The following is a 24,410-nucleotide window of genomic DNA, read 5'->3' on the forward strand; positions in this document are numbered from 1 at the left end:
TATTCACTCTCTCTGGGAGCTTAGCAATGCAGACGAAACTTAATTCACCTGATGCCGATACAATTAATAAATACGCTCAGTTAATCTTTAAATTGGGAGCTAAAAATCTCTCTCGCAACAGTGAAAAATCTGCATTCATGACGTTTGTAGCAACTCAGAAAACGTTTTGACGCAGATAAATGATTTCCAAATAAAATTGTTGAGGACCTGTGAAATCCCGACACGTTCCACGGAAATAATCAGTGACATTTCGGATTTTTTACAGTGCATGTAAAATAGCATTTTACATTTGTAAATAATTTTATTTCTGAGAATCGGGCCAAACACATTAGGTTTTTGACAATGTAGAAAAAAAATCAGGGTCTTTGTTCATGGTTCAAGTGCTCATCGTAGAAAATATCTTTGATAAAATATACTCGTTGACCGTTTTCAAGATGTACTGCAAAATGCTGTACAGAAGGGTCTCTTTTATATATGGGGAAGCCAGATAGCTTCGTTGCTGTCATACGTTTTTAAAAGCAGTGGTGAGTATGGAACTACCCGCTGCTTATCAATTTCAACTTGATTTTTAGAATTTGACATTTACATTGAAAAGTGTGGGGCCTCTATACTCTTCTTTTCTACGGCGATATTGTTCATAACCTTCAATATCCGTACCATAGTATCATATGTAACTTTAAATTAACTTAAGAATAAAATTTTTGAGGCTGAATTAACTTACAGCGCCATCTATTAAGAATTTACAGAACCAAACAATCAATACACACTACTAATGTATAATAAACATTTTATTTAAAATAAAAAATGATAAAAACCATCCTATCTTTTAAGTTGGACCAAATTACAGATACGTATGAAATTTAATAAAAATCGGTTCAGTAGTTTCGGAGTTTACCCCGAACAAACATTGTGACACGAGATTTTTATATATATAGATATATATATATTTCTTTTTGTTTTATTTTTACCTTCAAAATGCTTTACACGACAGTATTCGACGTGTTTTATTTTTTTTTCAATTACTGTTTTCTTTTATATTTTTAAAAGTCACTTTTGATCATTTTGTTACGCAGCATCAATTTTATGTTTTTTTCATTAAATCAAGTTTTATCATTTAATTTTGTACCATGCAGGAATCGAACTTGCGACTTCTGAATGGTAAATAGATCTTTTACCCCTCGATTACTTAGAAATAGCTAACAAAATTAACTATAACTGCTTTATGAAGCATACTAAAAATCTCTTGAGTGTATTTTTGACTTGGAATACATAAAATTCCAAGCTACAGCAAGCAGACGTGAAATTTTTGGAAGGAGGTGAATTTTCAAGTTACACAATGAAACTTCGACTTTTAACCGAATCATAAAATACGAGAATGCAAACATACCCACAGTTTATGAGAAGTAACATTAGCCATCATCAGAAGAAAAAAAAAGTCTCCAAATTAGTTAAATTAGGAATTTTTTGGGAGGTCACAGTGACCTCCCGCGACCTCTCATCGGAGCTTCCCTGATTTGAAGGCTTCCTAGCAAAGTCTATGTAGGCAAAATTAAATTCTTAACTCAGTTTCGCATGGTCAGAGAGGCCAAGTGTCTCTATCTCTTGGAGAAACTGGGCTTCAAAATTCTCGAGTGGTAATGGCAATCCGCCGATAGTGGTCCACGTGAATGAATGATTGACAATCTCTGGGGAATAAATCAAACCTGCCAATGACGAAGAGCCAGTATGTGATGTTAAAAGCCTTTAAAGTTTAAACAGCCCATCAGTGATGTTAAAAACTATTAACATAGCACAATTTTCCAAAATAATAATAATAATAATAACTTCTGGAGTCACGCAATCTGACCCAAAACACTTTTTTTGACAGCTCTCCTTTTTTTTGGTGCACCAGCAGCCCATGGGTCACCAGGTGGTTCTTTGTCACATATTTCACCTAAATGCAATGTTTTGTAGTCATTTGTCAATGGGAAGTATTAAAAAAAAAAAAAATGAAAATGTGGAACCTGAATAAAATACATGGAGGTGCAAAACTTTGAATGGGTCTTTCTCATTTAGAACTCAGCTGCAGATACAACATTTGCGCTTAGCACGACAGTATTAGTCAGGTTAGTGCCGTGAGGTTATCTGTATCACGTAAAGGTATATCAATGTAAACAGTTGCTTGGAGACACTTTTATTATAATTACCAGTATTTAAAACTGTTTAATTACTTATAATCATGTGTAACCCTCATCGTTGTTGTTCATTATGAATCCGGAATGTCATGTATATCGTGAGTTGCGCCTTTCCATATTCGTAGATTGGCGACATTATCAAATCAGGAATTCGTATGCGTTAGGAACTAGAGGCTACATTGAGCATTTCCTGTACGAGTTGGTCCCAGTTGCTTGAGCATTGAACAGTAGGTATGTGTCGTACATGAACAAAAGGTTTAAAGACAGACTCCTTAAAAGGAACAACCGTCCATTAGAACGACTTTTCACTGTCTCATTTAATTTCTCAATCAAAAAGGTTTTTTTATGTCTTTCGGCATTGCATTCATTTTGCACACTCAAAATATATTTTTTTTTTGGTTTATATTGACCTCTAAAATGCTTTACACGACAGTATTCGGCATTTTTTTAAAAAAGAATTTTATTACTGCTTTCTCTAATTTTTTGATAATTTTGTGACGCCGCCCCAATTTTATTTATTTTTATTAAATAAAGTTTCATCGTTGAATTTTGTACCATGCAGGAATCGAACCTGTGACTTCTGAATGGTAAATAGATCTCTTACTACTCGATTACCGAGAAATAGCTTACAAAAGGAACTATAACTGCTTTATGAGGCATACTAATTATCTCTTGAGTGTATTTTTGACTTGGAATACATAAAATTTAAAGCAACAGCGAACTAAAGTTAAATTTTTGGAAGGTGGTGAATTTTCAAGTTGCAGAATGAAACTTCTAATCTTACTGAATTATAAAATACGCGAATGTAAACATACCCACAGTTAATGAAAAGTGACATAAGGCATCAAAAGAAAAACAAAAAGGTTTCCAAATTAGTTGAATTAGGAATTTTTTGGGAGGTCACAGTGACCTACCGCGACTTCTCACCGGAGCTTCCCTGGTTCCAAGGCTTCCTAGCAAAGTCTATGTAAGCAAAATCAAATTCCTAGATCAATTTTGCATCGACAGAGGTCAAGTGTCTTCATCTCTTGGAGAAATGAGGTTTCAAAAGTCTCGAGTGGAAATGGCAATCCGCCGATAGTGGTCCACGTAGAAGAATGGTTGATAGTCTGTGGGGAATACATTAGACCTGCCAATAAAGAAGAGCCAGTACAAGCCGCATTAGTAACAAACAAGCGAACATGAATGTTCAAATTTAAGATGTGTGACAACAATCCAGTCAAATGAAAAATTAGCCATATTTGAACCACGGGTTGTTCTTTTTGGATTCGTACTCCTACACCATAGAAAATATTTTTTAAGGTTTAACGACTCTATCCCGTACACTGTAAAAACAACTCAGAAACATTCCTGAAAAATAATGGGCAGCTAATGTGCTCACTGCCAGCTACATATCTTGCAAAAGACAGGCAAGTTTTTACGCCAAAAGTCAGTAACCCATCCGGAAATTATCCTTGAACCTTTCGTAATAACACAGAAATCTCCACGGTTAAAGCCAGTCATGTTTCTAGAACTTTCAGAGAAAACCTATTTGTGGGTTTGAAGTTGAAGTAATAGCTTGGCGCCTTTCTGATTTACCAAGAAAGCTCCAAAAGCAGACATGAACGAAGCGAAAGCAAAATTTAAAATAAGTACCTGACATTTCATTTACTGAAACTCCAGCAATGCTACGCAATCCAGAAAGCTTTTCGCTCTCTAATATGAACGAACTGTAGTGGTGTAGAAGCCGACGCGTTAAGTAAATACACTCAGCTGATCTTTAAACTGGGAGCTAAAAATATTTTTTACAACAGTTTGAAGTCTGCATTCGTGCGAGTAGTAGTACTTCAGGAAACTTTTTGACCAAAGTACTTAATATTTACAGGAAATGGGTGAAAACCTGTGAAATCGCGAAAAGTTCAACGGAAATAACAAGTGCGGTTTCGGAATTTTTTTACAGTGTATACTTAAACCTACTTACAGAGAATCGCAACAGATATCAAAATGTAGGTGCTTATTGGGGTCGGGCACAGTTGTGATTCTAGCAGAAATACGATAACCTGAGATCTCAAATCTTCGTCTTCTGCATCTGCACTGCATCGAGTAGAGTTTACATCCAGCACCTGAAACAGAATGCAGTTTTATTTGAGGCGCTTAGATTGAAAACCACCTCAACCAATTTATTTTTTAAATTTTTTTTGTTTTGTTTTCATAATCTGATAGTACAGTAGATCCTCGCTTATCCGGATCAATTGAAAAATCCGGATTGAAACTATAAAAGAAATTATGTTCACATAGATAAGTGCAAATTTTGATAGCGAAAACGAAACTATAAGTACGCCGAACATTCACTACTTTCATAAGTGGATGGTGTCCCCCCCCCCAAAAAAAAGGAGAGAGGGAGGGGGCAAAAGAGGCGTGAAGGGTTTCGGGGCGGGGCCTTTAAAAGTTTTTTTTCTGTAAAATTGGGCTACAATCTTTAATTTTATCATTACGGACTAAATGACTTCTAAAAATGGAATGTGACCTCAAATTTGGAACGACAATTGTAAACTCTCCCCTAGGGTGGTTCAAAGATACATATATGTATAAAAAAGGTTCTCCTAGAGAACGGGACACCCCTCAAGATTTTTAGACTTGTGGATAATAATGTACTGGAATAATTTTAGCTTCCTATTTCAATTAAAAGAGGGTGCTCAACCCCTCCCCCAAACTTCATAAGTATGGGGAGATCTATTAAAAAAATACATTGAACTGAAAAAATGCTACATATTATAATGTACACGAGTAATATGCATATACACTGCAATAAAATAATTATTTCCAAAAAAAAAAAAAAAAAGCTGAGGAAATTAAATGTTTCTAAATTTGTGGCATATTCTGTGCTACGGCTAATGTTAAATTAAGGGGTCATTGAGCACCCTCTTAAAATTTGAGTAAGAAACTAAAACTATTAGCAGCATAATACTATTAGTAAGTCTAAAAAAAGGGGGATGTCCTGGACTCTAGCTGAAAAAAAGTTTTTTTGAACCATCCTACTATCCCCCTCCTCACCCCGCACTCCCAATTCAAAGTTCCAATCTCATGAAATAACACGAGAAGAGCCCATTTATATTGTGAATTTTTAGCTTTTACTTTTCTGAAATAAATCAATACATCGAGCAAAAAATCATTTTTCATTCAATCGCTAGTTTTTAACTTTGAAAAATGATGGGACAAAACCTTTTTACTTTTGGAAGTGGGATACCAGTCCTCCCTCCCCGCACGAGCCGATTATGCTTTTTATTTTGGTTCAATGTACAGCTGCTGCATTGATTTTAATATAAATTTTATTCATCAAACAAACCCCACTGCGACTGAACGATGGTGATAAAGCGCTGTATTCATCTTGCTCTATTCTAATGTCACACGTATTTGAACCAGAAGACAATGGACCGATTCTTTGTTAAGAAGTTTTGTGAAAAATTGTTTTGTCAGCGTTTTATGTCTTTTAAACAATTCTAGGTAATTTTGCTTCGAAATAGACCTCATTTTTTTTTTTCGTCGTAATCCCTGCTTATTTAAATATTTGTTTCGCTTAGTACCCATAATGCCCGGATTATCCAGATTTTTGACCATCCGGATTACCTCTAGTCCTAGAACTGAGAGACAGAGGCACTATGGTATGGTTCGAATTGAGAAACATTAAATAAAATAATATAAAATATTCTTAAGTAAAATATTATTTTCGGAAAGTTTGGCGAAATCCGAAACTTTGCTGTGGTAACTCTACCAGTGCAACATTGAAAAATCCGATCCAAAATGGCTAAACTTAAGCTGATGCGTCGGCCTATCTATATAGTGGCTCTAGTTTATCCGGTTGGTTGATTTGATGACGTCGGCGATGAGTCTCCATGGAATGTTTTCATACGCGAACAATTTAGATGGTTCTATTAGAACGTGCCTTGTAAGCCACCGGTTAACCGGTTGCTCTACTAGAACATAACCTATATCTGTTCAACAAATAGTCAAGATTATGCATTTTAACACTCCATTTAGAAATAAAGAATGAAAGGGAAAATTTTTCTATACGAGGTGAATCGGAACAAGATAACAAAACGTTACTGACTGATAGAAAATATCTAAACAAACAAGAATAGGAAGGAATGTATGGTCATAAAAGCAATGCTGACTCTACATACGAGTGTACGGTGAAAAGCTATGGGCATGACACAGAAATGACGTTCCAAACAGCAAAACCTTAAGGTTCTTGCCCATAGGTGCACTTGTCATTAGTTCATGTGAGGTAGTGAGATGCAAAGGGATGCAAGTGGCAAAATTAAAAATTTGGAGATAACCAGTACAAATGGTAGGTGAACCTCTTCTCTGTCTTGGAGCAAGAGATGGTACTAGCAGCCCTGGTAGCTGCTGCTATACAGCATGATTTAGAAAAAAAAATCAATGAAAGTCAACCTAGGAGCTAATCTTTAACGCGTTTTACTCAAAACTTGAAAATGTCCACTTGCATCCCTTTGCTTCTCACTGCCTCATATGACCAGTTTCAACTTGTTCTTTCTAATAGTTTATTTACACGAATTTTTACAGTAGACGTCCGGTATGTTTCTCTTTAAAACAGAGGAACTTGAATATCGTGCGATAGTAAAATTCTGTGTTTCGGATAGATTAACCCCTAAGGAAATCCATACCAAATTGAAAAAGTTTACGGGGAGTCTTAATCCGCTTATGTCACCCGCTGAAAAGTGGACAGTTGAATTTAAACGTGGTCGCACGTTCCACGAAGATGGTCCGCGTGAATTACTGCCAAAAAGTCGCAACCACGGCGGAAATCATCAAAAAAGTGCATAATATTTCGTTAGGATTGGCGAGTGAAGGTGAGTGAGAAAGATGAGACTGAGGATATCGGAAAAATGTTGTGAAACATCTTGCACAAAAGATTGGAGATGCAAAAGCTTTGCGCAAGATCAGTGTCACATTTGCTGAATGCCGATTAAAAGCAGAGAGACAAAGGGATTTCACAGCAGCAATGTTTGGTCCGATTCAACGATTTGGGATCGGAACAGTTTTGGGCAACAATTTATCATCGTAGATGAGACATGAGTTCATCACTACACGCTAGAGATGAAACGACGATCGAAGCAAATGGATGGAAGCCGGTGTTAGTGCCAAAATAGTGAATGCAATTTATCTGCCGGAAAGGTTATGGCCAGCGTGTCTTAGGGAGCAAAGAGATTCTGCTAATTGATTGCCTTGAAAAGGGTAAAGCAAGTACAGGTGAACATTACTTTAACCTTCTTGACCAGCTAGATGCCAAAATTCTGGAGAAGAGGCTTCGATTGAAGAAGGAAAAGAAACGTCTTCCACGAGTATAACACCAGTGTCCAAGAGTGCGTGGTGATGGGTGCACTGCAGAATTTGTTGTACGATTAGCTCTGCCATCTCTTCTATTCTCCAGGCTCCCTCAAACTTTCATCTGATTCCAAACGTGAAGAAATTTCTGAGAAAGGCTTGAGAGGTCTCGAGATGAATATTTTCCCAGCCTTACAGACTCTTGCTTCTGGGAAGGAATACTAATGTTGATGAAACACTGGACTAAGTTTCTTGAAGTCAAAGGAGATTATGGAGAAAATAAAACCAGTTTTAAATTGAAAATCGCATGCAGTCATTCATTGTCAGGCCAAGAACTTTTCCCCTTACCGTCACACACACAAAGCCAGAAACGGACGAACGAGAAACAGATCTCGAATTTATAAAACATAAACGAATTTGTGCGACATCGTCTTGTATTGAATTTCTTGCCTGTTTCGCATCTGTCTGTTTATGGTTTTGTGTTCATTCTCAACTTCTGTATATTTAAAGAGCATCTGACTTTATAAAGGGTGCCCAAAATTAAAGCAAAATTTGAATTTTCCGTCATTTTTGCTGTAAATTATTTGCAACCCTGAAAAAAAAGGGAGACAAAAAAAAAAGAAATTTCACCTTTGACAGCTGACAGTTTTCGGATAATAAAAATATAGCGTTATGCGATACAACATCGTGTTTTCATTATTGAACAATGTTTCAAAAGTAATGAAAGTTGAGGTTGGTCAAGTACTAGCTGTTACTGATGGTGATCGATATCGCTACAGAATAACGCAGTCCTTTCTACCGAAATTGGGTGCTATTGATGTGGGCAATATGTGAATTCAAAAAGACGGGCCACATACCATACAGCCAGTGAAACAATTCAATTATTGCATCAGACATTTCCTGGTCATGTACTCTCTCGTTTCGGTGATCAGAATTGACTCCTTAATCGTGTGATTTGCACCATTAGATTTCTTCTAATGGAGCTATTTGAAGTAAAAGGTTTATTTCAACTAGGCACAACCATCGTTGCATTCACCAGTAGCAGTTACTGCTTGACCAGCCTCAACTTTTATTGTTTCTGAAATATTATTCAATGATGAAAACACGTTGTATTGTACTGTAAGGCTCCATTTTTACTAACCCTAAACTCTCAGATGTTAAATTGTTCTTTTTCCCGGGTTGCCAACAATTTATTACAAAAATGACATCAAATTCAAATTTTTGTTTAATTGTGGCCACCTTTTACAAATAGTTTTTCAACTTACATTGTTACCCTGCGACATCAGCCAATTTTTGAACGGCACTGTTTCGCAGTCACATGTCCACGGATTTTCCGACAAAGTCCAGCTTTTGATACTCTCTGGTGGATCAGTGTCGAAGAAACGAGTCAAGTTGTTGGCAGCCAATTTCAATGTGGTAATATTCTCAGGTAAATTAAAGTCTAATTTTTCAATGAAGTTGCTTTCGAGATTCAAAAGTTTTAATCTAGCCAGGGAATTCGAATCAAACTTCAGTGGATTTGTTAACATATTACTTTGCAGATTCAATTCTCCCGTACGACTGGGAAACTTGATTGGAACCTGTCAAAAAAATAAATAAATAAATAAATAAATAAATAAAAAACTTCACACGTCATTTTTAAAAATCTACTGTTAGGATATTTTACTATGGATATTATTTTTAAAGTTAATTGATCGCTGCAGCAGAATTTCGTGGCATGGTAATTGAATTTTATTTAGAGATACGCTGATGCTGATTACATCTCTCTGTTTGATTTCTTTCTTTTTTTCTTATTTTTTTGCCGCTGTAGTGTATGAATATTAAGAAACGTCTGAACATCTCAGAATTTTTTCCAGCAACTTCCCCGTGAAAAACAACTATCTTTGCGAAAAGTTTTTCGAAACGAAAATAAAAGCTAAGCAAGAGTGGTCCGACTAGTAAATGAACACACTCTAGTGAAAGAGCAGTTTTCAATTTGTTTTGGAAAGAACAACGTTTCAACTAAAACCCGACTACGGCAAAAAAAAAAAAAAAAAAAAAAAAAAACACAGAAAGCATGCTAAATACCACACAGCCTGGTTATCACAACGAAAGACTACAGTTTTGTTTCTGCTAGATCACATCAGCCTGAATTAGTGAATAACTAGTCGACCCGTGCGGAACTCCGCACTGTGCTTCGAATCGTTTCATAAGGTATTTCGCTCTTTAAGAATTTCAAAGGAAGAACATTATGAAGAAGAACCGAAAAAAAAGTAAGCGCAGAAGAGAAGGCATGTAATTTAAAGACATCAGTAACAAAACCTCGTTAAATACAACGTGGTGATAATTTAATCATCGCTCACCTTTTGGTCGTACATATTTTCAATTCAAACATAAATATCATTAAAAGTGTGGCTGAGTAGTGACTCGTGAAAAAGCAATAATTGTGCATGTAAAAAAACAGGTTGTGGCAAACACAGTCCTGCCCATGTGAGCATCTGACGGGAAAAAAGAAATATTAAAGAGATATTTATTGGAACGGATTCGAATTGGCGCCATTCTAAGTAACAGCCCGACACCCCAACAAACCTAGCAATTGCGCCTTCCTTTTCGAAAGCTATTCATTGAAGGAATGCGTAGTAAAAAACAGCAAAAAAGCTTTTTGAAAATAATAATAATAATAATAATAATAATAATAAGATCATGCTTCTATGTTTTGTCATTAACCAGCATGATACGATTTAAAATTATTCGAAAAGCATGGAATTTGATTAAAGAATGACGAAGATCTCACGTAGCGATTGAAACGAACATTCTAGAGAAGTAATAAATTAGATTGAAAATAAGTGTTTTTATCTTTGAATATTGAACTATTTCACATAGGAGATTGCTTTAACAGTTACGGCTTAAATGCCCGCACATGTTTCTCTTTTAATCAAACACTTAAAATTCAAAACCAAAACCAGTTGAACTGAGTCCGTTTTTTAAGTGTAATTTTTCGAACGTAGACAAAATGTATTTTTTTTTTCAGCAGAAAGCAGAGGAGTAGAAAATGATTTCTTGCTAATGAAGTTGATAATAATTTTAATGCTTTCTATCGTATTCGCGCGAATAAAAAAATTAAAGGTTTACTGGGTGAAACTCGTAGTTTTAATTTGGCGTAGTATTTTTTCATTTGTATAAAAGGTCGAACACTGCTATTAGAAACATCTATATTTCAGCATACAATGAAAATGTTTTTCTGCACAAAAAGGATTTCCTTTTAGTAAATCTAATACTTTTTTATGCTTACATTATGCTGAGTGGTCTGGATGTAGTCAAAGCTTAAAAAAAGGAAGAACACTCTTCGATTAACAGTCAACTTATCCGAATGATAACTGTAGCCTGCATAAAGGAGTCGAAACACCAAGTAGCAATCTCACTGCATTTATGTTATTACGTTTGTATGTTATGAGTACATGTAATGCGTAATACTAATATAAATTTGATATTCTTTCGGACAGCCCAAACTTGCCCGAAGTTCGAATAGTTTATAGCCGAACGCTCTACCGAAAAAAAACTTATCAATTTAACCGAACAACTAAGTCCAGTGCTTTTAAGCTTTATTAAAATATGAACACACATACAGGCTTTTTTTTTTTGCTGAAAGCGACGTAAAAAATGGAAAACTGCATTAGAACTTTGCTTTTAAAAAATAAATAAGAACTACAGGCAGCATCAAGGTTTTGAAACAGCAAGGGGCGTTTTCAAAAACTTGATTTTTCGACCGTAAGTCTATTTTTCTTCATTAGCCAGCCTGATAAGTTTTGAAATGAGAAGGGAATAACATATAAGATAAGATATTGAAGAAACATTTTTTTATTCTTGAAAATTTTTACAATTTGTTACCGCAGGCTGCTTGAACCGTTATGACTTAGATGGCAGCACGTGTTTATCATTTAACAGCACGGTTAAAATACAAAATAAATTGAACTATGCTCTTTTTTTAAGCGTAGCTTTTCGAATGTAGTAAAAATGTGATAAGCTATTTGTTTTTTTGCAAAAAGAAGAAAAAATATATATTTTACCCTTTAAATTGAGGTAGTAATTTTTTTATTTGTACAAAGAGTCAAAAACTCATTAGAATAATATCTATTTCAAAACACGATTTATTATTTTTTTTCTGAACAAAAAACAATTCTATTGTAGTCTGAAATCTTAAACCTGTTACTTATATTTTCGCTTACATTATGCTTTAATTTTCTTACCAGAGCCAAAGCTTAAAAAGAAAAAGAAAAAAAAAACGTACAATTCCGAAGTAATTTAGCCAAAGTCACTTCAAGTTTCCATATCAGCAAGGAGCATTCCTTCTCATTTATTCTATTCCTTCATAGTCGTTATTCACTTAATTAAGTGTTCATGTAATGCGTGATATTGCTCTAATTTTTTGTTGCAGATTGTCCCGACGTGGGCCCGAACGCGCATTCTCCTGGTTACGAAGAGAACGCTCTGCCGATCGAGCTATTCAGCTCTGTCGGTCATAGCGCAAATTAAAGTTATAAGTTTAACCGAAAACCTCATTCTGGTTCTTTAAAACAGGATTTTTTGCCCGAAAAAAACAATTTTTAGACCGTGGGTCTATTTTTCGTCAGTAGCCAGCACCATAAGCTTTAAAATAAGGCGTAAATCAAAGAAATCGATCAAGAATTGAGGAAAATCTGGCTTAGAAACCAAAATCAGGTTACAGAAATAATATATAAGGATGGTGCTGGAGTCAGAGGTCATCTCATTTAAGCTGAGAGTGCCAACAAACTGGTAGATAAAATAAATTTATCTCACCACAGCGAGTAGGCCCGGATCTATAAATTTTGGGCCTCCCTGCAACAAAATCTGTAGAGCCTCTCCCCAGAGGCCACGAGTGTTATATTTGCATCGTTAACAAGTCATAGTGCTATTTTTTGTTTCAACTTCTTGGCCCGCTAGGCCCTTTAAGGACGTGGGCCCCCCTGCAGTGCAGGATTTGCTAGCACGCAGATCCGGGCCTGCCAGCGAGTGCCCACAGCATGGTGCGGTTCGACTCGTGAATTGAGCTTACTGATATATACATAAGCTTTGCCTTCAATTTACAAGTCGAACAGCACCATGTTGCGGATATTCGCTGGTAAGACAAATTTATTTTATCTACCAGTTTGTAGGCATTCTCAGCTTCGATCAGATGACATCTACCTCCAGCACGTTCGTTCACTAATCCGGGCTGATGATATCTGACAATAGCGAAATTGCAATCTTAAGGATGTGATAAAAAGGTCTTCTTTTTCCGTAGCCTGATAGGATGCAAGCAGCATTGTATCCTCCTAGGCTACGCTTTTGCCCTTTTACTTCAAGATTCGCGCGTTTAATGGCAGCCGGTGGCTGCAGCTACGGAGTTGTGAATCTAGCCATGCTACATCTATGAGAAACTTTTTCGAACAAACAAAAGAAAAAGAAACCTGCATTTTCTTTTGATACATCTTTCTGTTTAGTATTTATTGAGCCGATATACAATTACTTATGTGATCAATTTCACTATTTGCATTAACCGTAGTTGCTGCGTATAAATACTTCATTTGCTGCTTTCAGTGGCAAGGAATCCAATTTATAATTCGATAAACGTTTCATTCATACAAAAGTATAATCCTGTATCATTACAATGCATGAAACCTACCTTGAATAAGCCACGTCCAGTGCAATCTACTTTAATATGGAACTCTACATCTTCAGAAACACATGTGCACTTACAAGGATCTGGGCAATCGTCTGGCCACTTAAGGAGATCTTCTGGTTTTAGTTTGTGCAACAACTTCCCGCTGATTCTGTCAGGAGTTGAGCAACCCAAAACTGGCGATCGGGATGATATACTTTGATTCACCATCAAGTCTCTCAGCCACAAAAGTCTACAATCACAAATCCATTGATTACCTGGAAAAATGGTGTTAAATACTAATTTTTTTTTTTTTTTTTGGTAACATCATCTTAAGTGGACATGTTAGGACATTTTACTTTACTTGTTGACGCACTTCTTAATTAGTCTGTTTTACGTATAGAGGATTTCTGGTGTTAAAATTTCAGTTGTATAAACTGAAAGCGTAACACTAGAAAGCTAACTGGCGCGAATTATAAACTATTAAGACTTGCTCCGTAAACCTAATCAACCAGAAAGCTAAACAATATGTTACTTTAATACATTGAGGCAATAAGAAACAAGAGGATGTAAGTGAAAAAACAAAGAATTTGAAGCTATAGAGAATGCGTAAATCTGTTTTCTTTTCCCCTTTAAATTTACTTTTCAGTAGAAGTTAATGACTATTTTGAGCGGTGCTGGTATTCAAATTAATTTGAAAAGAACATTTAAATAGCTGTCTTCGTATATTTTGAAACTTACACTCGTTTTACTCAAGATTTCTCTTTTTTCACAATATCCCTTTGCTACTCGTAGCCCTAATACCATTCATTAGACATTGAATAATGCTTGCGGAAACGTTCCGAATGAGTAAATATACATAGACTCCTAAGTTTCAGGAAATATTCAGCAGCCTTTTGCTTTGCTCTAACTTTCGGGAATAAAGTTGTCCTGCACACTAAAAAAATACCGAAATGTTACTAATTATTTATGTGGAACGTTTCTGGATTTCAAAGGTTTTTATCCACTTCTTGTGTTTGTCAAAACGTTTTCGGAATTGCTACAAGTTGCACAAATGCATACTTCCCACTGTTGTGAAAAATATTTTTTGCCCCCAGTTTAAAGATTGACTGAGCGTATTTGTTTAGTGTATCGGTTTCAGTACGTTTACTGTCCGTCCATATCGACTAAGCACTCATTGAGAGCGCATAAGTCTATGGATTTCGAAGTTGTGCGAGAAATGCAGGTCTTAGTATGTTTGTAGTAATGCTTTTGGAGCTTTCTTGGTAAATCAGGAGGGTGCTAAGCTGTTATAGTAAATCCAATTCTGGTTCCAGGATAATTTCAGGAAGATTACTGAGTTTTATCGTAAAAAAATCCTTTTTTTTTGCAAGATATGTTACTCGCAGGGATTGGGCACGTTAGCTACCCATTATTAGACTGTGGTATTTAATAAAACGGTTGTAATCAAGGGGATCTCCTCGCTTTTAATCATTTACGAAACCATGGATCCTCTTTTATATAATAAGTCATCTTGTTAGTTTAGTTAAACTAGGAATTGAAGCACACTTAAAAAAATAAAGTTCAATGAAAATCAATAAAAGAAATTGGTTATATCTAGCAAAATTTAACTGTAAACACTGCTGTAGAGGGGAGGGGGAGTGGCCCGTACCTGGAAATATTCTGCTTAAAATTGCAAAAACAACACAAATTTGAAATTAACAAGTTTGGAACTATCTTTTAAAGAAAATTAAAGTCTACTTTTTGAATTAAAGGCGGGATAAGTAATCTAAACTAAGTTCTTTTTGGCCTACCAAAAACTAGACAACCGTGATATTTACCCCCCAATGTTTTTTTCCGACTATAGCGCTATCTGCTATAATGTTATTGGTGATTCACATTCCACCAATGTAACTTCTTTTACTAAGTGGTGATTACCATAAGCACCATTTCGTTATTGCAACTTCTTTCCAATGAAGATGTTTGCAGCTAAAGTTCACTAGATAGTACTTATGTAAAAAATTCATTATTTTCAGAGCATATACTGTAAAAAAAATTCCGAAACGATGCTGGTTATTTCCGTGGAACGTTTCAGTATTTAAAAAGTTTTCACCTATTTCCCCGTAAAATCAAGTATTTTCGCAAATTTTTTTCCTGAATTGCTATAAGTTGCACAAATGCACACCGTTTACTATTGCGAAAAATGTTTTTAGCTACCAGTTTAAAGAATGAAAGAGCGTTTTTATTAAGTGTATCTGCCTTTATTTGTTTAAGGCCTGCCCAATTCGACTAAGCTTTCAGTGAGAGCTATTAAGTTACTGGATTGTTATAGCAATTGCAATTTCAGTGAGAGCCATTAAGTTACTGGATTGTTATAGCAATTGCAGGTAAGGGATATGCCTCGTTCTTACCTACAATGTTGGCTATGGTTGCTCAAATGCTTCTGGAAGGAACTTTCTTAGAATATCGGGCGAGTTCTAATCAAGTATATTAAACCTACTATATTTTTCTAGACGGTTGCCGAGACATGACTGGCTTTAACAGGGGAGATTTCCCAATTTTTCAGGAAGTTTCAAGGATAATTTCAGAAAGGTAACTAACTTTAAGCGGAAAACGTTCCAGGTTTTTGCAAGACATGTTACTCGTAGAAATTGGGCACATCAGCAGCCTATAATTTTCCAGGAACGTTTCTGAATCGTTTTTACAGTGTAGTTGAACTATTAAATGAAAGGTATGACAACATGGAAAACTTTTAAACAATCACAAGTATTTTTGACTTCTGTTGAATTGGAAATATGATAATTCACTGTAACAACAAATCAGAAACGTTTCGGAAAAATATTACGTTCAGTTTCTGCCAGTAACATATCTTGCAAAAACCAGGACTGACCATGACAACTCTTAAGCATAAACATCATGTATCATATTTGCAAAGCTGCAGAGACTAGAGATAGACATGTCGCTTCCATTAGAAACTCCGTCAATTTAAATGTACCGTCATCGTGATGATGGCAGTTCAATTGCAACTTGTGGCAACACAGGAACCTTTTTGATAAAGATGCTTGCTTTATCCAGGAATTGATAAATTGATAAAACCTGTGAAATCCCGAAACGTTGACCGAAAATTATCTGTGAATTTTCAGAATTTTCTTACAATTATTAATGACATAAATAACAAAGAATATTCAGTTAAAAATATGGTAAATACAGGGTGTCTAGCGAAGGACTCCCTGATTTCAAAATTAAATATCTCGAAAACAAAGGACATTATTGGAATAGAATAAACTGTAAAATTATGGTGAAACCCATAAAAATCATGCACAGAAACTTGGGAAATTAGTAAAGAAAACCATCAGTAGGTGAAGCTGCAGGCTGTAATATCAATAGAAGTCCTCATAAATAGTGCTGCGAAGGGGTTGGGCGTTTCAGCAGTAGTGTAGTGACACTAAGCCTCTCAGAGGCACTAATACTTTCGCCAGAAATTATAGTCCAAACCCTTCCAGACTATTTAAGGGGACTTCTATTGTAGTTACAGCGTGCTGCGCTACTTGCTGGCAATTTTTGTTAATAATTTCTAAGTTTCAGTTCATGATTTTTAAGGGTTTCCCAATAAACATACCGTTTATTCTATTGAAATATTGTCCTTTGTTTTCGAGATATTTAATTTTGAAATCAGAGAGTCCTTCGCTTGACACCCTATACATTTTCTTACCTGTCAAGGTTAATTCTTTCAGTTTAATTTCTGGCGGGAATGTTCTTCTTGACAAAATGTTCAGCCTATTTTTCATCAATTGAAGTGAAACTAAACTTGGTAAACTTCTGAATGCCCCATCGACATTATACAGTCGATTATTTTGTAGTTTTATATGCGTAAGGGAAGGCAAATTGTACAGTTCTTTTTCATCTATAACAGTAAGCAAATTGTTTCTCACATTTAACTGCTGCAAATCGTGAAGATTTTGGATTGATCCGTTCAAACTTCTTATACGATTTTTTTCTAACGTTAAATTTTGAAGTTTCCCTTGGCGTAAAAACGCTCCTTTCTCAAGATACTGAATATTGTTGTCTCTTAAGTTAAGTGACTGGAGTTTGGTGCACGAAGAGAAATCTTCTTGGTGGATGACTTCTATGTTGTTGCATGCTAAATGTATGATTTGTATTGAAGGAAGATTGGCAAAGACACCTTGCAAAGAAATTATTTCATTCCCATAGAGGAATATTTCTTCCAAATGATTGTTTTCGTTGAAGATATTTGACAGAGTTTGTATTTTGTTGTATTGCAGATATATTTGACGTAGATTGTAAAGATTGTAAAAGAAGCCTTCTGGTATTGTTGTTAGTTTATTGAAACTTAGGTCAATTGTAACCAAATCTGTGAGCGGTTTCAGAAGTCGAGTGGGAATTTCAGTTAGCTCGCATCTGTCCAAGTACAGTGATTTTAAGTAGCGAATGTTACTAGAAAATGTGTAATCGGATAGAAGAGCGATGTTCGAATTTTCTCCAAAATTAAGATTTTCAACCTCCATGTAGCTTTTGAAGGCACCGTTTAGAGACAGAAGATCATTTTTCCTCAAGTTTATGTCCTGAAAATTAAAAACGAAAGTATAAAAGCAATTATTCAGTATCATTTTCAGAAAAGCTTAACAGAGTCGAACCTCGAACACACCTTAAAACGGATAACTGTTAAGGCGAACTATAATGACAATTCCCATCTAATTTTCTGTTGTTTTTTGGTTAAGACGAATTAATCTTCAAGGCCCTTTGAGATGGTTTTAATATGGTTCGACTGTGTTAAAAGTATTTTTTATCCGTTAGCGCTGACGACTGCTCAGAATTGGAACTTCAACAAGAGCACATTTAGCTTTCAATTTTACGCTACATATCCAGCCAAAGAGCAATGTACTTCAGTAATAAGTGAAGTACATTTAGTGCGCATGAAATTATTTTAAATACTGGTGGAAAATTCTGCAAAATTAAATGAAGCCTAAACACTTAAAAAACAACCGAAAACGGTATTAACTGACTAATAATTGCTCCGTTTTCTGTATGTTCCCAACTCTCTGATGCTTTTCATTCAGCTCTGAAAGAACTCTTGTTGTTTCAGAGTTTCTGATATTGATGCCTTAATTAGAAAGAAGAGCCCCCCTTTCCCAAATTACAAACTAACTTGTAACTACAGGTACTTAAGGGGATCCTGAGCATTGCAAAACGGCACTTTTTTACGTTTCAGAAGTCGCTTCCCAATTCGTAGTCTCTAGCAATATATTTTGCTTTTTAGATCCTGGCTTTAATTCTGTTGAGCCTAGGACTTTTCGCTGAAGTCGAAACCCTTATATCTGCTATTCTAATTGATTGATGAAATTGGAACAAGCTTTATTTGATGCAGAAGCAAAATCTCTTTCAAATGAAATGAAATGTTAAGGTGTGTGGGAAATCTCTCATCCCTTTAATTCGGAATTATGTGAAATTTTAGTTAAAAGAAAATGAATTACAAAAAATTAATTCGAAATTAAAAAAACAAACAAACCCTGCTGCAACCCCCCAGCACTTGAAGTAATTTTGTACAAAATGGGGTCTCCTGAGCGTAGGCCCACCGCAGACTTCCTATCAAAATTTCTTTGACGTTACTTTTTTTTTAATATATAGAGATAATAAGATAGACTTAAAATAACAATTTGAAATGGAAATAACTAATAAGTAAATGAAACGAAATAAATGAAAAATAAAATGATAAGAACTATTACACAAAGAATAGAAATTAAAAAAATAAATTAAAATAATTAAGTTGTAAATGAAAATATAAAACAGTAATGAAACATATAAACAATTGCCTAAAAAGTTCTTCTGAAACTCGTTTTTGCTGTATTTATTATTTACCTTAATAAACTCGGTCCTGAATACTCCCGTGATCTTGCGAATATTGTTTTCTTCTAGATGCACCACGAGTAAATTTTGGCAGTTGATAAACGTGTCTGCATGGATGAAACTGATTTTGTTGTGAGATAAGTGCAAAACTTGGAGATTCGGGTTGTTTGAAAAAGCATTCTCAGATATTATCTCAATCTGGTTGTGTGTCAATGTGATTTTACTTAAGAGAGGCATACTCATAAACTCTAAGCTAATCTTTTCCAAATATCCGTCCCTAAACATAAAAGTCCTCAATTCTGGCAAATTTTGAGCCCCAGTCGGTATTTCAGGAAATTTTGAGTAGACAATATCCAGCCAATTCAAGGAATCTACAAAGCGGAAGGAGTTTTCGTCTATGTTTTCGAGGGGACAATGCAGAGAAATTGATTGGATGCTGGTATTTGCAAACAGATCAGAAGAAAAATTTTGAGCTGAACACTTAATAACTTTTACGGACCGTAGAGGTCTTCCTTGTAGTTCTTCGTGAAATACGTGCCGAAGAACGTTTAAGTCATCCACCATGCCGCAGTTTACTGAGATCCTGTCAGCAGCTTCTTCACATTTGCATTCCTTGCTGTTTGGGCAGAGATTTCCACGCGTGACTCCAACTAAGTTTACTATAACCAAAAAGTAGGCTGTTCGGTTCATATTTCTTTGTATTAGATCGAATACTTCACATTGTCATTTCGAAGTTTTGTTGTAGATATTAGTCCTCAGCAGTTTCAGTTAACTGACATGACAGCAACAACATGATCAGCGTAACAAATTTGCTCCATCAACTTAACACTACGATACCAACTTAGTAAGTAACGACATCAGCTTGGTAAATTAATGCATCAATCAATTTGCTGATTTAAGATTTATTTCTGAGTCTAAAACAGATGATGTTACTGTCAAACGTGTCACCGATAACTGTAAGTTTCATTCATTTCTATCGTGAAGTTTGATTGGAGATTGAAGTCCTCAGCATCAACGGCCCAGTTAGCTAACTTGACAACTGCAACGTGATTAGCATAACAAATTACATCAACTTAGGACAATCAATTTAAGAAATAACGACATCAGCTTTGTAAATTAAAGAATCAACGGTATAAACAAAGTAAATTGTTAGACAACTTTAAGTAATTTCGGAAATAGCATTTAGATTTTGGCAAAGAATGTCAACAGTTTTATAAATATCTCCGCGGCTTTTGCAAGAAGCATGACTGTCTTAATGAACTACATCATCAATTCATTAAGCAATACGATTTCCTTCTGAGTGTAAAATAAATGATAGTTCAATCAAACGTACTTTCAATGATTGGAAGTTCCACTCATTTCCGTTGTTAAGTTTCGTTAGATTTTGCAGTCCTCAGCATCATTTTTTTTTCTCTCAGTACAGTTAACTGGCATCAAGTCAAAGTACGGGAATTAAAACATAACAACCGCTCAACAAATGATGTCCTTAGTTTTGTAAACAACGTGATCAGCATAACAAGTTACGGCACCAGATTCACATAAATTTAGTCAATAACTTCACCAGCACTACGACATTAAATTTAGTAAATAACGGCACTATGTAAAAGTAAATTGAAACTTCAACTTGAAAAACCACTTTCCGAATCTTGTTCAGCAACTTTATCAGCTTTGTTAATCTCATGCATGTCTTCACTAGCAACGTCATCAGTTTTATTAATAATGCCACCACCTTGTTAGCATCATCATCTTAATAAGTGAAGTTTAATAAATCTGATTTCTGAGTGAAAACAAATGATCTTGCATTAAAACATATCGTCGACGATCTGACGCTTCGCTCATTTCTATGTTGAAAACGAAAGTGCAACACAGTTATCATGAAACTTGATGCAGTACTTCCATCAACGGAAAATAATAAAAGTTGAAGTAAATCTTTGATATTCTATTTGTGAAATCATAACTCAACATTAATACATTTTTTTTTGTTATCAGTAATGTTTCTAGATTATCTGAAATGAAAAGCGTGTATGTGGCGGGCAAAAGAAGCAGTTTTGTTTTTGATAGTGCAACAATAGATATGCAGTTTGGAAAAAGTTGGAAATCTAATAAAGAAAAAAAAATATATCTTGATATCTGTCCATTATTAAACACGTTTAATACACTTAAAAGTAACATTACATCAAATTGTAACGTTTCGTTTATACGTTACTTTTAATCTATTGAAATGGTGATAATACCATCATTTACTCTGAAAAAAAAAAGAAAACGAAAAACCGTTGCACTTCGAGTCAATTATGGTTTATCTAAAACCCCTTGAAAAAGACAGGTCGGCTTACCTGACATTTTGGTTCCAAGACATCTTTGAATCTAACCTTGTTTCTAGTATTTATAAATTACGTTATAATATTTGCTGGTTGCTATATCGTAAAATAACTGATGATAAGATGAGTAAAATGTCACTTAAGGTGAATCTAGAAAAATAACTCACTTCACAAAAGAAAAAAAAAAAAAAACAAAACTGCATCGGGAAATATTTACTGTAATGAACTTCATTTATACACCCTATTTGTTTTAAATTTATATTAAGCTAGGGGGGTCCGCCCCCTGCTCACTGACGCTCACCAACCCTCGAAGATTGGTTCGCAATCTTATTTGATCGCAAAGATTTAAACGGTCAATTAGAAAGAAACAGATTAAAAACGCCTTTGGAATAAAACGCACCCCTTCCCCGGGTTTCAAAATAATTTGTTCCAACTCGCAGTGCAGTAAGAGCTAAAGGGACTCCTGAGCATTGCAAAACTGCAATTTTCTACGTTTGTAAACTCGCTTTAATGCATCATTTATAACCTATGTCACTCAGTAAGACTACACTTTTCATATAGTGAAGGAATTTTTCAAATAAGTGCAGTGGTTCCAGAGATTTCAGGGTTACAGCAAATGACTCCCTGATCTCAAAATTAAATATCTCGAAAACAAAGGACGATATTGGACTAAAATAAACGGTACGTTTATTGTGAAATATATAAAAGTCACGCAGAAAAACCAAAAAATTAGTAGGAAAAACTGACAACAGATGGCGCTACACGCTTTAACTGCAAGAAAGTCTCCATAAATAATGCTGGTTGGATGATAATTTCTAGCGAAAATGTGTGTACCTCTGAGAGGCTTAGTGGCACTAAAATACTGCTGAAACGCCTACCCCTTCGCAGCACTAATTATGGGACTTCTATTGCACAAACAGTTACTAATTTCCGAGTTTCTTTACATGATTTTTATGGGTTTACGATTAACATACCGTTTATTTTATTACAATATTGTCCTTTATTTTCGAGAATTTAACTCTTAAATCGGACAGTCTTTCACTGAACACCCTGTATAAGCATACAATATATCCGCTTTCTCTCTTTATAATATTAGTATAGATTAGGATTAGCGATATAATCATCATTTTATCCATTATTGTTTACTTTCTGTTGCAACAGTTTTCTAATTTGCTTTCATTGTTCAAAAAAAAATGTCCATTTTGTAAAAAAGATATTTTTTTGTTTCATTGTGATAGATATGTTCTTTCACTATTGTCGTTAAAACTTTGTTTTGTCTAATTTCGAAGTTTTTATCTCGATTATTTCATTTAATCATTGACTATACAATTTTTTTTCTTTTCTTTTTCTTTTTTTGACCTTGTCACACCCAATTAGATTTATTTAAAGAAAATATACATTTTTTTTTTAAATTAAGTTTTGTGTAATCACTCTAAAAATCTCAACTATTGGAAAACTTAAACTTTCAAATTGGATTTCTAAGGTTGCATGCATCTTTGTTTGTTTACAATAAAGTACGGCGGGAAAACTTCTTAAAAGAAACGAATATTTCAATATTTGTTTAGGATTTTTTTCTCCCCTTTCTATAAGGGGAAAAAGGAGGAGTCGGAGTCGGTGGTTTTCAAATCCCGAAGTCGGAGTCGATTATTTTCCCTTCGACTCCGCAGCCCTGTATGGAATGTCCTTTGTTCGTTAATGTTTCACAAGATCTTTCTAAACTAAATAAATTCATTAGCAGATGTTTTTCATTTTCATTTTAGTATGAATATAAAACCCCAAAAGAGATCCCGGAATACGTACGATACAACTTCCTGAAACACGGTCTCACATTCATGTAAAGCGTTTGATGGTTCTTAAGCTGACATTTTTTTCTCTCCTTTCTCATGTAATCAAATCTCTGTTTGCAGCTCGAAAAGAACTTTTTTGCCAGACATTTTCAGTCAGTCGGTCGTTCGTTTAACTTTAAGGGGGCGTACAAAGCACAACTCTTTAATCCCGAGTCTTATGACGCAAATCAATTAAATATTAGAAAATTGCAATACGAGAAGCCTACATCCCATAGGCAGTAAGTATCGGTATTTGCGTATATAACAACAAAACAGTCCGGAAAATAAACTGGTGCCGATGGTAATAATTTTAGTTCAAAAAATTAGTTTAAAGGCATTAATGCATAATTTATAGTCTATGTCACTCAGTAAGACTCCAACTTTCATATAATGAAGGAGTTTTTCAAATAGGTGCAGTGGTTCCAGAGATTACCCGATACATACAGGGTGTCCGGCGAAGGACTCTTTGATTTCAAAATTCAAACGATATTGGAAGAAAATAAACCGTATGTTCATTGTGAAACCCATAAAAATTATGTCCAGAAACATGGGAATTAATAACAAAAATTTCCAACAGGTGGCGATGCGCGCTGTAATTTCAATAAAGTCCCCTTAAATAGTGCTGCGATGCGATTGGCTGATAATGTCTACCTCTGAGGCTTTACTCCTTCGCAGCAGTATTTATACCGATTTCTGGAGTAATTACAACGTGCAGCGCCATCTGTTGGAAATTTTTGTTACTAGTTTCTAAGTTTCTGTACATAATTTTCATGGGCTTCACAATAAAAACACCGTTTATTTTATTCCAATATCGTCCTTTGTTTTCGAGAAATTTAATTTTCAAATCAGGTAGTCCTTCGCTGGACAATCTGCATAAACATACAGAATTCGCTCTCCCCCTCTCTTTATAATATTAGTATACCGGGTAATCTAAAAGTCAGGACTAACTTTAGAAATGAATAATTCGAAAACGAATAAAGATAAAAAGATGCGGTTTGCACTAAACGAATGGAAAGGAAGACGGTTTTTGTACGGCAACGAAGAAAAAATAGTTAATGGTAGTCGACAAGTAATGGTAGTTGAAGCTAATAATACACTCTGTCGCAAAAAAAATATATATATATATGCTCCTAGAAGAATTAGAGCCACAATCATGAAATACGGCATAAATGCAGTTTAGTAGCCGATATGCAAGTTTTAAATATTCAATTCAATATTTTGTTTAAATCTTTCAATTTGAGCAGTCTCAATAATTTGAATGTATTTCGTATTGACGTCTTAAATA

The 24,410-nt window shown here is 35.0% G+C and overlaps 2 protein-coding genes across 6 annotated transcripts in view; one reads left to right on the forward strand and one right to left on the reverse strand.

Moving 5' to 3' along the window:
* The window catches only part of LOC129228173 (protein toll-like), a gene marked incomplete at its 3' end in the record, with an annotated part of 36,026 nt that extends 19,092 nt beyond the window's left edge, over positions 1-16,934 (reverse strand). The window contains 4 exon segments of the mRNA XM_054862829.1: positions 4,135-4,276; positions 8,765-9,079; positions 13,162-13,415; positions 16,829-16,934. Of these exon segments, the coding sequence (XP_054718804.1) occupies positions 4,135-4,276; positions 8,765-9,079; positions 13,162-13,415; positions 16,829-16,904 (787 nt within the window).
* LOC129228172 (TGF-beta-activated kinase 1 and MAP3K7-binding protein 2-like) overlaps positions 1-24,410 on the forward strand; it is a 303,446-nt gene that overhangs the window by 46,236 nt on the left and 232,800 nt on the right. The window lies entirely within an intron of this gene.

This window comes from Uloborus diversus, chromosome 8, assembly GCF_026930045.1.
Source record: "Uloborus diversus isolate 005 chromosome 8, Udiv.v.3.1, whole genome shotgun sequence".
Lineage (NCBI taxonomy): Eukaryota > Metazoa > Arthropoda > Arachnida > Araneae > Uloboridae > Uloborus > Uloborus diversus.